This window comes from Oncorhynchus masou, chromosome 9 (assembly GCF_036934945.1).
Source record: "Oncorhynchus masou masou isolate Uvic2021 chromosome 9, UVic_Omas_1.1, whole genome shotgun sequence".
Classification (NCBI taxonomy): Eukaryota; Metazoa; Chordata; class Actinopteri; order Salmoniformes; family Salmonidae; genus Oncorhynchus; species Oncorhynchus masou.
Genome location: NC_088220.1, coordinates 22,922,331 through 22,938,267, shown reverse-complemented (window position 1 = coordinate 22,938,267; position 15,937 = coordinate 22,922,331). Strand labels below are relative to the sequence as shown.

Here is a 15,937-nt window from a genome sequence, read left to right as displayed (position 1 = left end):
TAAGACATGTTTGCCTTAGAAACATGTGTCAGTAGATTCAATCAGCCTGGAAATAAATGTTTGGAATGAAGAGGCAGTGTGGGCCATGCACAAATGATCCTACACTGTTAGAATAGTTTGTGGAAAGTTGCTCTAGCTGTCCCAGGCAACTTTGAAAATCAGCATAATAACTTCAATCAAATATATAATTAGTAGGCTAATCTAATTCTACACTTTCCATTTTCCGCTCCTTCTTTAGTGTTTTTTCATAACTATTCCACTCTCTTTTATGTATTCCACTTTCTTTTTCAAGTGTTTGATTCGTTGGCTGGCTGTGCATATTAATGAGATGGGACAGAGCTGGTTTTTAAAAGCTGCTGCTCAACAACATGTAGGGATAAAAGGCAAGAAACGCGAGTGCCGTCAAATGCGGATTACATTTCATCTGATCTGAGCGCTCGGGACTTAAGGAGTTCGTCAAAACTCGAGAGTATTCGGAAGAATAGAGATCAAATACTGTTCCTCCTGTCATCTCTAAAGTTAAGGAGCGAATACAAGGAAAGTGTTGTTTGAGTGATTTTTACTAAGCGAAACCAGTCGGGAGGTCCGAATCTGAGGTTCATCATCAGCAGACAAGATGCATCGTTGTACAACAGCAGCGTTGCTATTGTTAATTATTGCTTTATATTCCCTCCAAGCAGAAGGTAATTATCTATTGCTATTTGAGTAATGAAAAACGTGTTTTAAGCATTTTACATGTTAAACTGATGGTAATGAGTTTTTAAAAACAATTGGTTGGTTTGTCAGCCAAATTGCACCTGTAATGTTTTACCATTGTCATTAATTTACCATCTCCAAATCTGCTAGCTCACTTTTGGCAACAGTAGGCTATTGTTGTTTATAACCATTGAGTTATTACTGTGTTGTACTTCTTGGGGTGTTTTGTAAAATGTTGGCTTTGTTCGTTTGTTGTGTTCACCACTCACCCACAGTCTGAAGCCAGGTTACTTTGTATCAATATTATTCTTCATAGTTTTACATTTATCCAATTCAGGGTGGTTAGCCGGTGCTGGTCTTCACCTAACAAAACATATTACAGTTTTGAAACTGCCGTAAAAGTGCAGTAACTGCACTCAACTGTTGTATTTTGGATGCAGTAATTGAAGACAAACTGCAGTGTACGCTGTTGAACTGCAGTTATACTGCACTGTAACTGTAGTTACACTGCAAAATTACCTCATATTTTGGACAAGTATTTGTTGCATACTGACGTTATACTACAGTGTACTGCAGTCATACTGCACTTTGACTGCAATCGTTTTTTCTGATTAATCTTGGTCAGTTATCGTGGTTGAGGATGAGAATTGTAATGCATTGAGGAATTGGAGATGGTTGATGAGGTCGCCTTGAAGATGTGGGTCACAAGTTCCATAGTGAGCACGAGCCTGGCCACATGCATGCGCGGGAAACAGCGCGCCTTGATTTACAGTGGAGATAATAATTACGTTTTTCTGTTTTACACTGCCGTTCCTGAGCCCTCTTAAATCGTTCTCTTGGTTTTATTCCATACAGGTTTAGTGAGTACTATGCCTATGCTGCACCTGGCAATCTGTGTGAAGTCAGGAAATCACACCAGAGAGCTAGTCTACAGACGGCTGAAAACGTTCAGACCAAAGTGTTTATTTGAAAGCTTTTATAAAATACACCTGTTTTCTTCACAGCCTACAAGTGCAGGTGCACAAGAAAAGGGCCAAAGATTCGCTACAAGGATGTGCAAAAACTGGAGATTAAACCCAAACATCCTTTCTGCCAAGAGAAGATGATATTGTGAGTCTTTCTTTGAATCATTTATCTCTCTCTTGCTCTCGCTCTCTTTCTGCATTGCCATTGTCAATCCGATGTTCTGTTTGTTTCAGAGATGTCATTGTGTGCTATTCTGTTTGTTTGCCAAATGCAGTGTCTGGTCTAAATAGTCACTCTGAGGTTCTAATCTCCTACTGTATCAAAGCAGCTGATTGACCTATAAATATATTGCTCTGGAATGGAATCTGATAACTCCTCAATCTAGACATTCTTGAGAAAACCTATTAGCTTAAATTAGACAGTAAATGATGGTCTTTGTCCACATGCACCATCCAGTCACCTATTATTCCCTATCATTTGATCTATTACTTTTAAAGCATTGCTTGCTCAACTGGACCACAGCACAGACAGCTACTGTTGTCGGTGTGAGTGGCCTTGGCATCCAATACGGACTTTCCCTCTCCAGATAAGAGTGACTGTTTACCTCTTTTTGAGGGTTCCAAAGGGAATTGTATTGCCCTATACTACTGCATGCATCAGACCCCATTGTCAAATAGACTGATCTTACATTTGAGTCATTTTCGGTGGAAGCAGACCTTACTTTTGTAAAAGGTCACATACTCTTTCGCCATCTGCTGTTCACTTGAGGTATCACACAGAAATGTGTTCCCATCAACAGCATAGAAATACCTTGAAAACTAATGTTGTTTTATCCTGGTGTTATGGAGTACAGTACATTGCTCTCAATATGATCTTAAAACTTTAGAGTCCGTCCAACAAAGAGTTGTGTTGACCCTTGGACTATTCAACAGCTATTTACTGCTTTATTTACTGCTGTCCTGGGGTCAATGTGATAAACTTCATATTCAGGCAGATTAATGCCAACCAGTTAAAGCAGGCCTGCTTGCATAAGATGGTGGGGCCACTGACCTCAGTGTAAATTGAGACTCAGCAGGCTCCAGAAAGAGTGCGCCTTCTCTCCTTTGTTGGCTGGGCAGGTGAATCCTTCACTAAGAAGCAGACACACTAATAAGAGATTGATTTGAGAAGCCCCTGCATAGCTCTGGGCACAACACACAGCACATGTCATGACCGGCCGAAATATGCCATAAAGACAGACTAGTATCTCTAACTGCTGCTCTGAATGTCAATGGGTTCATCTGGCCATGCTCAGAGATAATGTATAGGCCTGCCCACCCAGTGCTGTTTCTAAAGCCTGTTCATATAACCCCTCCATGAGTGTTTACATTTAAGATGTCAGAGATAGAATGTATTAAAGTTATTGCAGTATTCTTATCACATTGCTTGGGTTGTTATAATTACTTTGCAGCTAACATTAACCAACATCGCTTATGATTCTAAAGCAGTAAGGTGGATTAGCTATTTTCTCTTACACTTTTCCTCGCTTTGTTTGTCAGTGTCACCATGGAGAATGTGTCACGCTTCAAGGGGCAGGAGTACTGTCTGCACCCTAAACTGCAAAGCACCAAAAACCTGGTCAAGTGGTTCCGGATCTGGAAGGATAAGCATAGGTGAGAGGTCTTCCCACTCCATGAACTAAAGTTGTAAGAGTACTGCTGTTGCATACAGATATATGATCTTATTTTAATCACCCTGTTGCAGGAGAAATTTACTGCAAGGCAGGAAATGTAAAACTTGTAGTGTATTTGAGATTTAATAAGGCTTCTGAAGTTTTCATCATTAATTATAATCTACATAATAATTCACATTTCCTGTTGCTGCAGGATAATTTTCCTGCTGTAGCAAACTGGCTCAAATTAAGATCCTACATCTGTACTGCAGTTGAAACACATTTAGCATTTTGCAGACGGTTATGTTACACACTGCTTTATAGGAACAGAACTGGCACCTATTGTTCATAATACGAACTATAGTGTATTATAGTGCTATTGAAAGTTTGGTTATAGGAATCTATATAGCTATGTAATTTGTATGATATTTGGCTGTATTTAACACTTTTTTTCTTGTCTCCTTTGTAGGGTGTATGAAGCTTAACATATAGATTATGTATACAAAGGGAACAAGTGGGGGGAAAAAAACATTAAGACTGTTTTTGTGAAGAACAAGACATTATCTCCCAGCAATCAGTACTTGGTCTTGGAGTGAGATTTATCAAGCAGTGATGTCTAGTTTTCTGGTGCCGTTTAAGTTTGCCATCAGGCTAATTATTGTTACTCACTTAAGTCATTTCAACTGTAATAATGGTCATATTTCTACAATGCCAACATTCAAGGCTGTGAAAGATGATACAGGAGGAAATGCTATGAAAGAGGTCCTTCATTAATCTGGCCCAATGTGTTTTTCTTTCGAATAGGAGATGTTTTGTATGCCCTTGAACCATTTGTTTATTCTGGTGACTACAGTATGTGGATGTCTTGTAAGATGAAAGGAACATAGGGTTCTTGTTATTGTACCAACTGAGAGTAATCCTGCTGTATCTTGCTGTGCACTCCAGAAGTGTCAAACATAGCATACTGTATACGTGTCTAGCGAATGTGATGAAGAGAATTATTTAAAAACAACTCTATGTATATCATTCAGTTTGTACATTTGAGTCCATTCAAAGAGAATAGTGTAGAAGAGAAAGAAACACATTCAGATGACTAGGTCAATGTCATTTTAGATGTCCTTGGTGCCAGTCCCTTACCATTATGCAATAAGTCAGTTGTAGGTTATTATGAGGGGTATGTAAAGTCAGCCTGTTCATTTAGATCTTGTAAGACATATATTTTCTGTACCTGGTAGGAACTATTGTAAACAGCTATTGTATAATAAATTGTCCATTTGTCGTATTTTGTATCATTTTCCTGATGTCTTCAGTGTTCTTCTGCTGTATTTTACAAAGACTGGAGTTCATCAATATGTTCCATTGTAGAAGAAACTCTTCATCATTACCTATGGAAAAGTAATCTTATCAAGATATATCTAATTGTACATCATAAGAATCAAGACATTGAATCATGAAATTGTTACTTAACAAGTGGTTGATTATAAAGCATTTTCGTGATATTATCCAATTATCCAATGATAACCTTCAGGAAGGTGTGGTTATTTCGTAAGCCATTGATATACATTGTTACAATGACGGTTACATTTTTATTTCACCAAACAATGCTCAATATACATTTTCTTCAAAGAAGGTGCATCCTCATTTTATATATACATATATCAATAAACATTTTGTAAATATACCAATAGCCTATGTTAGTGAGAATGAATTAATCTCAGACTTTCTGGTGTAATGTATTGTATTATTGAGTTTTTGTTGTTTTGCTATTTAAATGTTCATTCGGTAAGAGAATTTTGGTGTATCTGTTTGGACTGACCCACCAAGCACACATTAAAAACATTCTAAGGAGTGTATGTCAACAAGCACAGCTATATAAAACATTTCAAAAGCACTGTCTAAAACATCCCTTTTATTGTTTCCTTGATATTGTATGTTAGTTGCTAAATCAACGTTGTATTTTCACTCCACACATCTATGAGCGTTCACACAGCCTAAATATCAAAACATCAGTCCATTTGTTATCGCTAGATGGTGCTGTGGTACTTAATGAACCGGTCACTGAGCCAACCCTCTGGCAGAGCAACAAAGACACTATACAGATTAGAAACAATTAGTCTTTCCTTATTTTCAGTGTATCTCAGACAGGACCCAACACACAGACGGCACACGCGATTATATCACACTGCAACTTTGCATTTGCCTTTCTAGAGTCTTTCTAGAGTCTGCATCACAAACACTGTTTTCGAAAATTGAATTGTGTGGCTACCAATCTCAAATAATAAACAAACAATGGAACAAGTTTGCGATTTAAATCTGGTAGGGACACTGATGAAGAACGCATTGAGATTATGGTTGTTGTTTTATTGATCAGGGCAACAACAGCAAAAACTATCTAGTATTTTCCCCAGTAGATGGCGCAATAACTCTTTCTATCTGATCATTGTAGTGAGTCCCAAATTATTACATTTCAAATCCAAGATACACAGTCTGTATCAAATAAAGTAATCTTTGGTTTGTAATCATGTCGAATCTATTGATCGAATATATTCAGGTTGGGACAGTCTAAAAAGTAAAACCTTTTAGCCCGCCGTGACCAGTGCATTTTCAAGCAGTAGCTAGTTATATGTTGTAATTATTATTTTCAGGCCATATAATTTAATTTGTTAAAAATGATATGTGAACGAGTGCAATTGTATGTATAGACAATTTGACACTTGCATATTTATTCATATGGTCAATTATTTTTGTAGGCAGCATTACTGTATGTACATTTACCTGAAAAACACCTGGTAAACATTCAGATTGTCTAAACTGTGACTGTCTCTTCAAAATGTGTAATGCCAAAATATAGCTAGATATTATAAATTCTGCATTTGAGTCGGCTGCAATGCTGTTAGTGTATCTGACATTCATATGGTGGTGTTTGCCTGCTGCTGCTGATGTGAGATGCGATGTGGATGAATGAGGAAGTTTTCAATTTGGTTGTCTGGTGGTGCATCTGGGTAATATTCATTGGAGCACAACGTAGAAAAACGTTAAATAAAATGTGCACTATAAAACGAAAACAAGCTGTTATTATTGGACAAGTTCATGTAGTCCCTTCCTGTTGCAGTAAAACAAAATCGTTTGGTGCCTTATGAATACAAACCTGTTCGATGGGAGAGGCGGGGATAACATTTGGCAGCTTCATTTCTTGTGGGTGTGAGCTGCGAACGGCATCTGAATTTTAACAAACAGGAACCGAATTGTTTTCAAATAGCTAGCTGTGTTTTCGACATTGTTTGTTTGCTAATATCTATTTCATTTTGATCAAATTTGTCGTCCGTTAAGACGTTAATTAAAGACTCAAAACGAGAATTGATGGTTTTTGCTCTCCGTTCCTGCTGGATTTGACCTGGTAGGTGCACAACATTTGCAAGCCAGTTTAGCTAACATCGTTAGCATGCTAGCTTACATTTCCTAATTATGTGTACATGTATTTTTTGCTGTTTGTTTGACTAAATAATTGCATTATTCTGTAGACACATTCACAGGCTGTGTGATGGTTATGAATTTGGCAAAACGTCTTGCTAAAGATGTTCATTGTTTTCATTTAAACCATTGCCAATAATTGCATGCTAGCTAGCAAACGTTGGCAAGCTTGGAAAAGCAGCTTTTGCTAGTTAGCTTGCTAACTTAAAGGGGAATTGAAACACTAACGTTTGGCTTTAGAACACCAGCTAACTGTAAATCGCCATATTGGCATTGTTGCATCATCGCTAGGAGAGTTTTGGAATTCCTGAATTTACTGAGACCATGACCTCTGCGTACATTAATGAACATACTTTGCTGGTGTCAAACCATATGTGAAAACATCATACATGTTTTGAAAGATGAGAAACGGCCCTTTCAAATTATGACAGTGCAGGAGCTTTCATCTTTCCAAGTCCGTCCATTAGACTTATGTTCACCGAAATTCACAAATTACATTATGCTATAGAGACCTCTGATTAAGGGTTTATACACATTTTCTATGACTTCTCTATGAATTCTGACCACATTTTCATGACTTATTATAGCCTCCATAGAAAAAGTTAAGATTATTGACACTGGAAGGCTGCTGTGTCTGATCCCATGTAGACCTGCCGTTGTGCCCTTTGATCAAGGCACTCAAGGTTGTCAAAATGTGGTCAACCCTCCATCTGGGGAGCTCCTGGTTGTGCAGGCAACTTTACAACTACATACTTTTGTCTTTTATTAGATTAATAAATCAGGGATCAAATGAATAAGGTAGGCTACTTCAGAGCAAGTTATCTAACTAGACATGCATGTGTGTGTTATATATATCTACCTACCTACCTACCTACCTACCTTATGGCTCAAATATTCATGTTTCGGTGGAGGTCTATGCACAGTAATTTATGTCAATTAGACTTCGAATATTTTTAACGTTGTCGCAATTGCATTGCTGCTATTTAATAGGGAAATCCAATCTTTCCAAAGTTTCAGTGCTTGTAGAAAGGTTCCATTAATGCTTAACTGTGGTTAACTAGCAAGAACTGCTCTAAGTTATATTTTAAATTGGCTATATAGTTAGCCTGCCATTATTGTATACCTGCTGCTGAAATATCATAGGGCACTGGCACACACGCAGCACACACGCAGCACACACGCAGCACACAGACACTGAAGGGTGTTTCTGAAAATAGCTGATACTGTAGATTTTTAAGTGATTGATAATATTTAAGTGTGCCTTCATGAATGACATTAACAGAAATTATGAAACTAATTTCCATGACTTTTCATGACCTTCCAAGTTGTCAAATGAGGTTTGTAACAGCGCATCATGCACATGCATACTGGCACATTTTCAATCTGCGCAATCTCAAACAGCCTACTGTCACGTACAGATTCACAGACTAGTGGCAAATAAACTTGAACAAAGCAGAATCGGAAAATTCATTTCCACTCTCCATTGCTATTCAATGTAGATCCTGCCGTAATTCCGTTTTGATCAACCTTTTTTTGCATCTGTAGCCGGCGATAGGCTTCTGTTTGTTTGTTTTAAAGAGGAACCGGTACGCAATTCCCCAAAAATTAGAAGGGCCCGTACAACACTCCGGCCCAAGTCACACACTGCCAATAGCACCACATCAATCAAATGGTAATCAGTCAAGAAAAAACACGTGTGAAAATGTGTCTTATACGCCAAACAACTCCTAAATACACAACTTTCTAATGCAGGGGTTGTCAAAGTGGGATCCGAGGTAGTGCACGGGGTCCGCAGCCAGATTTTAAAAAATCTATAACCTTTTTTAAAAATGGATATTACTAAGAGATTAAACAACGTTTGGCTAAGCTATCAGTGGAATAAGTTTAACATGTGCAGTATACTGAACAAAAATCTAAATGCAACAATTAAAAAGATTTTACTGAGTTACAGATCATATTAGGAAATCAGTCAATTTTAAATTCATTAGGCCCTAATCTATGGATTTGACATGACTGGGAATACACATGCATCTGTTGGTCACAGATACCTTAAATAAAAATATCAGAAAACCAGTCAATATCTGGTGTGACACATCTCCTTTGCATAATCAGGCTGTTGATTGTGGAATGTTGTCCCATTCCTCTTCAATGGCTGTGCGAAGTTGCTGGATATTGGTGTGAACTGGAAGACTCTGTCATACACTTCAATCCAGAGGATCCCAAACATGTTCAACGGGTGACATGTCTGAGCATACAGGCGGTGGAAGAACTGGGACATTTTCAGCTTCCAGGAATTGTGTACAGATCCTTGTGACATGGGGCTGTGTATTATCATGCAACATAAGGTGATGGCGGTGGATGAATGGCACAACATTGGGCCTCAGGATCTTGTCATGGTATCACTGTGCATTGAAATTGCCATCGATAAAATGCAATTGCGTTCATTGTCTGTAACTTACAGTGCATTCGGGAAGTATTCGGACCCCTTGACTTTTTCAGCATTTTATGTTACAGCCTTATTCTAAAATTGATTAAATGAATAAAAAATACTTGTCAATCTACACACAATATCCCATAATGACAACTAAAATGAGTTATAAATCTTTGCAAATAAATAAAAAATAGATACCGTCTCTACATAAGTATTCAGACCATTTGCTATGAGACTCAAAATTGAGCTCAGGTGCATCTTGTTTTCGTTGGTCATCCTTGAGATGTTTCTACATCTTGATCGGAGTCCACCTGTGGTAAATTCACTTGCTTGGATGGGATATAGAAAGGCGCACACCTGTCTATATAAGATCCCAAAGTTGACTGCATGTCAGAGCAAAAACCAAGCCATGAGGTCAAAGGAATTGCCCTTAGAGCTCAGAGACAGGATTGTGTTGAGGCACAGATCTAGGGATAGCCCACTTGGAGTTAGCCAAAAGGTACCTAAAGGACTCTCAGACCATGAGAAACAATATTCTTTGGTCTGACGAAACCAAGATGGAACTCTTTGGCCTGAATGCCACGCGTCACATCTGGAGAAAACCTTCCCTACGGTGAAGCGTGGTGATGGCTGTATCATGCTGTGTTGATGTTTCTCAGTGGCAGGGACTGGGAGACTAGTCAGGATCGAGGGAAATATGAACGGCGCAAAGTACGTAGAGCTCCTTGATGAAAACCTGCTCAGGAACTCACTCTGGCGAAGGTTCATCTTCCAACAGGACAATGACCCTAAGCACACAGCCAAGACAAAGAAGTGGCTTTGGGACAAGTCTTTGAATGTCCTTGAGTGGCCCAGCCAGAGCCCGGACTTGAACCGGATCGAACATCTCTGGAGAGACCTGAAAATAGCTATGCAGTGATGCTCCCCAACTGACCTGACAGAGCTTGAGAGGATCTGCAGAGAAGAATGGGAGAAACTCCCCAAATACAGGTCTGCCAAGCTTGTAGCGTCATACCCAAGAAGACTCAAGACTAATTGCTGCCAAAAGTGCTTCAACAAAGTACTGAGTAAAGGGTCTGAATACTTGTGTGTGTATATATAATAATATATATATCTAAACCTGTTTTTGCTTTGTCATTATGTGGTATTGTGTGTAGAGGGATTAAATCAATTTTAGAATAAGGCAGTAACGTAACAAAATGTGGAAAATATCAAGGGGTCTGAATTCCTTCTGAATGTGCTGTATACTTGCCCATACCGTAGCCCCACCGCCACCATGGGGCACTCTGTTCACAACGTTGACATCAGCAAACCGCTCGTGCACACAACACCATACACATTGTCTGCGGTTGTGAGGCTGGTTTGGTCGTACTGTCAAATTCTCGAAAACCACTTTGGTGTCTGCTTATGGTAGAGAAATTAACAAGTTTCTGGCAACAGCTCTGGTGAACATTCCTGCACTCAGCATACCAATTGCATGCTCCCTCAACTTGAGACATCTGTGACATTGTGTTGTGTGACAAATCTGCACATTTTGGTGGCCTTTTAATAAGCTTCTTGATACGCCACACCTGTCAGGTGGATGGATTATATTGGCAAATGAGAAATGCTAACTAAAAAGGATGTAAACAAATTTGTGCACAATTTGAGAGAATTAAGATTTTTGTGCGTATTGAGAATTTTTGGGATCTTTTATTTCAGCTCATGGAACATGGGATGAACACTTTATATGTTGTGTTTATATTTTTTGTTCAGTTTACAATACAATGTAATATTATTAATCTACAGTGGGGGGCCTGGGAGGCTCACAGGGATATTGGTATCCACAGTACTTTCAACTGAAAACGTATGTACTTAAAAGCACCTAAAAGCTTTTAAAACAGCAAAGTTTTCTTTCTTCCTAATGGCAAAATGTGTAGAATTGCAGGATATTAGCTTTAAAGCTGCACCAACAATGAAAAATCTCTGCCCCATGACAAAATATTTAGAATTGCAGGAATTTAGCTTGAAAGTTTCTCTGATAAGAGGCGGGCCTTTTTAAATGTTCTTTCCCTGGGCCTGAGACTTGGTTCGTCCAGCCATGCACTGCAGACGTCTACAAGGAGTTTTAGTATGACATAAGCTCAGTGGTGGGCCGTCAGGGCCAGCAAGGCCTTCTCTGCTGGCCTAAACATCATCGGAATATAATTTATTTTTAAATATATTTTCCCACAAATATGTATTAAATTATTCCCCAGAGTAAGAGTTACACTCTTCATTTCATAGCGTTCCTCTTGGTTGCACTGCTTCCAGCCCCAGGTTGAGATTTGGAGGTCTGGTCTTTATGTTAGATATTTTATCCAATCATATTCAGCCATCATGTGTTGCCAGGGGTCTAAAATCTGCCCTCAGGCCTTCAGAATCAACAGTGCGGGCGCTTGTAGCTTAAAGTGAATGGAAATTAAAATTTAGTGTCAACCAATCAGCTTTAGAGTTGGCTATTGTACGCCTACTGGCTGGCTCCAGTGTTACACAGGAGCCAGCTAGCAGGCGTAGTGCCTGCACGTCTTTTGATTGGATGACCAATATTGAGAGGCAGGTCCTATATGGGCAGGTCTCAGAACTAGGAAACTGAAATTAATTTGCGTACTACTAAGCGTTTTTTTTTTTCAACCCACAATGGCAGAAGGAGAAGATATCGATTTGGTCGAGGATATAATTATAACGCCATTCTTAAGACAAACTTTTCAAGAAAAGTTAGACATTGTCAGAGGTAGACGCCGACGCTACAAAGCCTGTCGCAGGCGGGAAAGGGGTTTGTTTGCCGCTATCAATGACTCACAGGCTCCGAGAAGCACTGCAAACTGTACTGCTGGGAATGCCTATTATTTGTAAGTGATCAATTTGGTGTTTGGAGCCACACTGGCTTTGCAAACCTGAGTTGTCTAACAAAGGCAGCAACGAGACACCAAAGTACGGCTGGGCACTTACAAACAATTGTGCTTTTGAAAACTTTTGGGGACACCCGAGTGGATCTACAGCTCAACGAACAAGCACGCAGGGCAACGAAGCTGCACAATGAAAAGGTATTGTACTCTTCCCCTGCAATTCTCTGAATAAAAATGTAAATTTCAAGGTGACGCAACGCCTGGTTATACTGCGTTTCTGTCTAAATGTATAGTGTCTAGAGCCATGGCATCATAATGATGGTATAAAGAGGTGGATTAATTCGGGTGGGACTATGTAGGACTTCACTGAAGACCCAGGCCCCAGAACCACAGCACGCTACTGCATAAACTCAAGTCCGATTTTTTTTTTTATGTTCTGATCACGAGGGGTCCCTGATGAATTTGCTATCACAATAAGTTTGAGAACCCCAGCCTAATGAAGATATATAAACTCTTAGAGCATATTGAGTCATCCTTATTTTGTAAAGATTGATCATCTGAAATCAGAATGGTATTACCTTTTACTGTGAATGAGGTACAGATGTTTTAGTGACTGGTGGAATGTACTACTATGGTATGTTCTGTGATCTGACACGCTGTTATCTGGCTAGCATATTAAACACATGCACCAAAACATATTACAAATTTAGTCTTACATTGATAAGGAAAGACATACACAAGTAATATAATTAGAATAAAATTACATTATTGAAAGAATAAGGTTAGGGGAATTCATTCACACCTGAAAACGAAGTTACATCATGCTATCATAACCATAACAACCTACAGTTGAAGTCGGGAGTTTACATACACCTTAGCCAAATACATTTAAACTCAGTTAACAATTCTGTGTCTTAGGTCAGTTAGGATCACCACTTAATTTTAAGAATGTGAAATGTCAGAGTAATAGTAGAATGATTTATTTCAGCTTTTATTTCTTTCGTCACATTCCCAGTGGGTCAGAAGTTTACATACACTCAATTAGTACTTGGTAGCATTGCCTTTAAATGGTTTAATGTTTTGGGTAGCCTTCCACAAGCTTCCCACAATAAGTTGGGTGAATTTTGGCCCATTCCTCCTGACAGAGCTGGTGTAACTGAGTTAGGTTTGTAGGCCTCCTTGCTCGCACACGCTTTTTCAGTTCTGCCACAAATTTTCTATAGGATTGAGGTCAGGGCTTTGTGATGGGCCACTCCAATACCTTGACTTTGTTGTCCTTAAGCCATTTTTTTCACAACTTTGGAAGTATGCTTGGTCATTGTCCATTTGGAAGACCCAATTGTGACCAAGCTCTAACTTCCTGACTGATATCTTGTTATGTTGCTTCAATATATCCACATAATTCCTCATGATGCCATCTATTTTGTGAATTGCACCAGTCCCTCCTGCAGCAAAGCACCCCCACAACATGATGCTGCCACCCTCGCACTTCACGGTTGGGATGGTGTTCTTCGGCTTGCAAGCATCCCCCTTTTTCCTCCAAACATAACGATAGTCATTATGGCCAAACAGTATTTTTGTTTCATCAGACCAGAGGACATTTCTCCAAAAAGTACATTCTTCGTCCCCATGTGCAGTTGCAAACCGTAGTCTGGCTTTTTTTATGGCGGATTTGGAGCAGTGGCTTCTTCCTTGCTGAGCGGTCTTTCAGGTTATGTTGATATAGGACTTGTTTTACTGTGGATATAGATAATTTTGTACCTGTTTCCTCCAGCATCTTCACAAGGTCCTTTGCTGTTGTTCTGGGATTGATTTGCACTTTTCGCACTAAAGTACGTTCATCTCTAGGAGACAGAACACGTCTCCTTCCTGAGCAGTATGACTGCTGCGTGGTCCCATGGTGTTTATACTTGCGTACTATTGTTTGTACAGGTGAACGTGGTACCTCCAGACGTTTGGAAATTACTCCCAAGGATGAACAAGACTTGTGGAGTTCTACAAAAAACATTTATGAAGTCTTGGCTGATTTCTTTTGATTTTGCTATGATGTCAAGCAGAGGCATTGAGTTTGAAGGTAGGTCTTGAAATACATCTACAGGTACACCTCCAATTGACTCAAATGATGTCAATTAGCCTATCAGAAGCTTCTAAAGCCATGACATTTTCTGGAATTTTCCAAGCTGTTTAAAGGAACAGTCAACTTAGTATATGTCAACTTCTGACCCACTGGAATTGTCATACAGTGAAATAAGGGTCTGTAAACAATTGTTGGAAAAATGACTATAGTTTGTTAACAAAAGAATTGTGGTGTGGTTGAAAAATAAGTTTTAATGACCCCAACCTAAGTGTATGTAAACTTCTGACTTCAACTGTACATACAATGTTCATTTAAGGTATGTCATCCAAATTCAACTGTAATTACAAAATATTTAAAAAAATAAGACAATTGGCTTTTACAACTTCAATTCTTTTTGCATACATTCCACTAAGTCTATAGCCTAATAAGCATTTGGCTGTGCCCGCTATAAAATCTGCTAAACTGTGTATGGACCAATAAACTGATTTGAATACAGGAACAGTCAGAATGGGAACAAATTAAAAGCTTGCAAGAAAAGGGGAAAGACCAGTGAACCTGAGCTACTGCGTGAAGACTAGGATTTATCTTTGCTCGTAGCTATGTATGGTATGTATGTCTGTGTCATGTGAGGGTGTAATTGTCCCTCAGCCCTGTTTGCAGCCACAGCAGCATGTTGTCCAGTCTCTCCAGCCCCTGCCTATCCTTGTCACCGTGGGGGCAGCTATTGACTGCCTGGCTCACAGGAGACATGTCTATAGTGTCGTCCTCCTCACAAAGGTCTGAGAGCTGACATCCATCACAGGGTCCTACAGACAGTGAGTATTTAAAAATGTAAAAATAAATTTTTATATATCTGCCTAATAGTACATTCAGTTACTTTCCTGTCAAAAAGCTGAGCTGAGAGGGACCACGTGGTGGCTCTAACTTCCTCTAGCTCCTCCATTTCAATCTCATCCTCTTTGTCCTTCCCCAAGTAGCACATAAAGGGAATCATGAATGGAAGGGAATTGTACAAGTTATCAATCGGCTTGCAAGGCTGCAAAGTTACATTTTATTATCCAAAGGTTTTAATTTGAGAACATAACAATGTAATCTGATAGTCCATAACTGAAATAATGTGATGTTTGCATGTAAGTAGCTGTCATGAACCAGCTACACCAGGATAGTCTAGTTACAAAGCTGACTACCAGCATTAGATTTCAGAAGTTGTTATAGATAGGTATATGCTTTTTTGTTGTTGGATATAACACTAAAATCACCAAGAAATCAGCTTTGTTGTTGTTGGAAAATCTGTTCCCAAGTATTCCCATGCATAAATAGAGGCATATTTGTGATCATATCCCATTGTAAACTAGGTTTGAAATGATTTTGTTTTTGTCTAATTCTATATCTGTTAGGGATTCAGCCGCTCAAGGACAAATTGTCCCATGGCATAAGGGTTTTGCTTAGGCTACATACATTCTTGCAATGAACATCCAGCAGGCTTACTATTGTTAGCTAGGATTCCTATCACAGATATCTTGATATATTGTTGTTTTTATGTAGTTAGCTAGCTAGATAATTACTATAGCTTGTCTACTCGCCTTTTATCAATTTTATTTCACAGACTAATCAATCTGAAAAAAGAAAGTAAAAACAATTTTTTTCTCACCTTTATTGATTACCTGATCTCAGTAACTGAGCAGTCAGCTGTGAGAAATGTTTCAGGTCCAGTAGAGGAAAGGTGCCTGCCAGTGGCAGCATTCACTTTCAGTATCTACGCTAAAACTCACATTTTG

General features: G+C 39.0%; 2 protein-coding genes across 2 annotated transcripts in view; both read left to right on the top strand.

Annotated features, from left to right (window-relative positions):
• The first annotated feature begins 341 nt into the window (after window positions 1-341).
• On the top strand, window positions 342-4,595 carry LOC135545697 (C-X-C motif chemokine 14-like). Its single transcript, XM_064973497.1, has 4 exons — window positions 342-683; window positions 1,701-1,806; window positions 3,201-3,314; window positions 3,783-4,595. Exons 1-4 carry the CDS (start codon window positions 617-619, stop codon window positions 3,796-3,798), a joined length of 303 nt encoding a protein of 100 aa, XP_064829569.1. The 5' UTR covers window positions 342-616; the 3' UTR covers window positions 3,799-4,595.
• A 111-nt stretch (window positions 4,596-4,706) lies between these two features.
• LOC135544974 (protein FAM13B-like) overlaps window positions 4,707-15,937 on the top strand; it is a 65,388-nt gene continuing 54,157 nt past the window's right edge. The window contains exons 1-2 of the mRNA XM_064972658.1: window positions 4,707-6,710; window positions 14,015-14,974. The gene's annotated coding sequence lies outside the window, so the exon portion shown is untranslated. The remainder of the gene's footprint in view (window positions 6,711-14,014; window positions 14,975-15,937) is intronic.

What these genes read in the sequence shown, in the direction of transcription:
- LOC135545697 (XM_064973497.1), top strand. Translation starts at nt 617, where the DNA reads ATGCATCGTTGTACAACAGCAGCGTTGCTATTGTTAATTATTGCTTTA. An exon ending in ATATTCCCTCCAAGCAGAAG is followed by an intron (nt 684 to 1,700) that starts GTAATTATCTAT and finishes TTTTCTTCACAG; the next exon opens with CCTACAAGTGCAGGTGCACA. An exon ending in TGCCAAGAGAAGATGATATT is followed by an intron (nt 1,807 to 3,200) that starts GTGAGTCTTTCT and finishes TTTGTTTGTCAG; the next exon opens with TGTCACCATGGAGAATGTGT.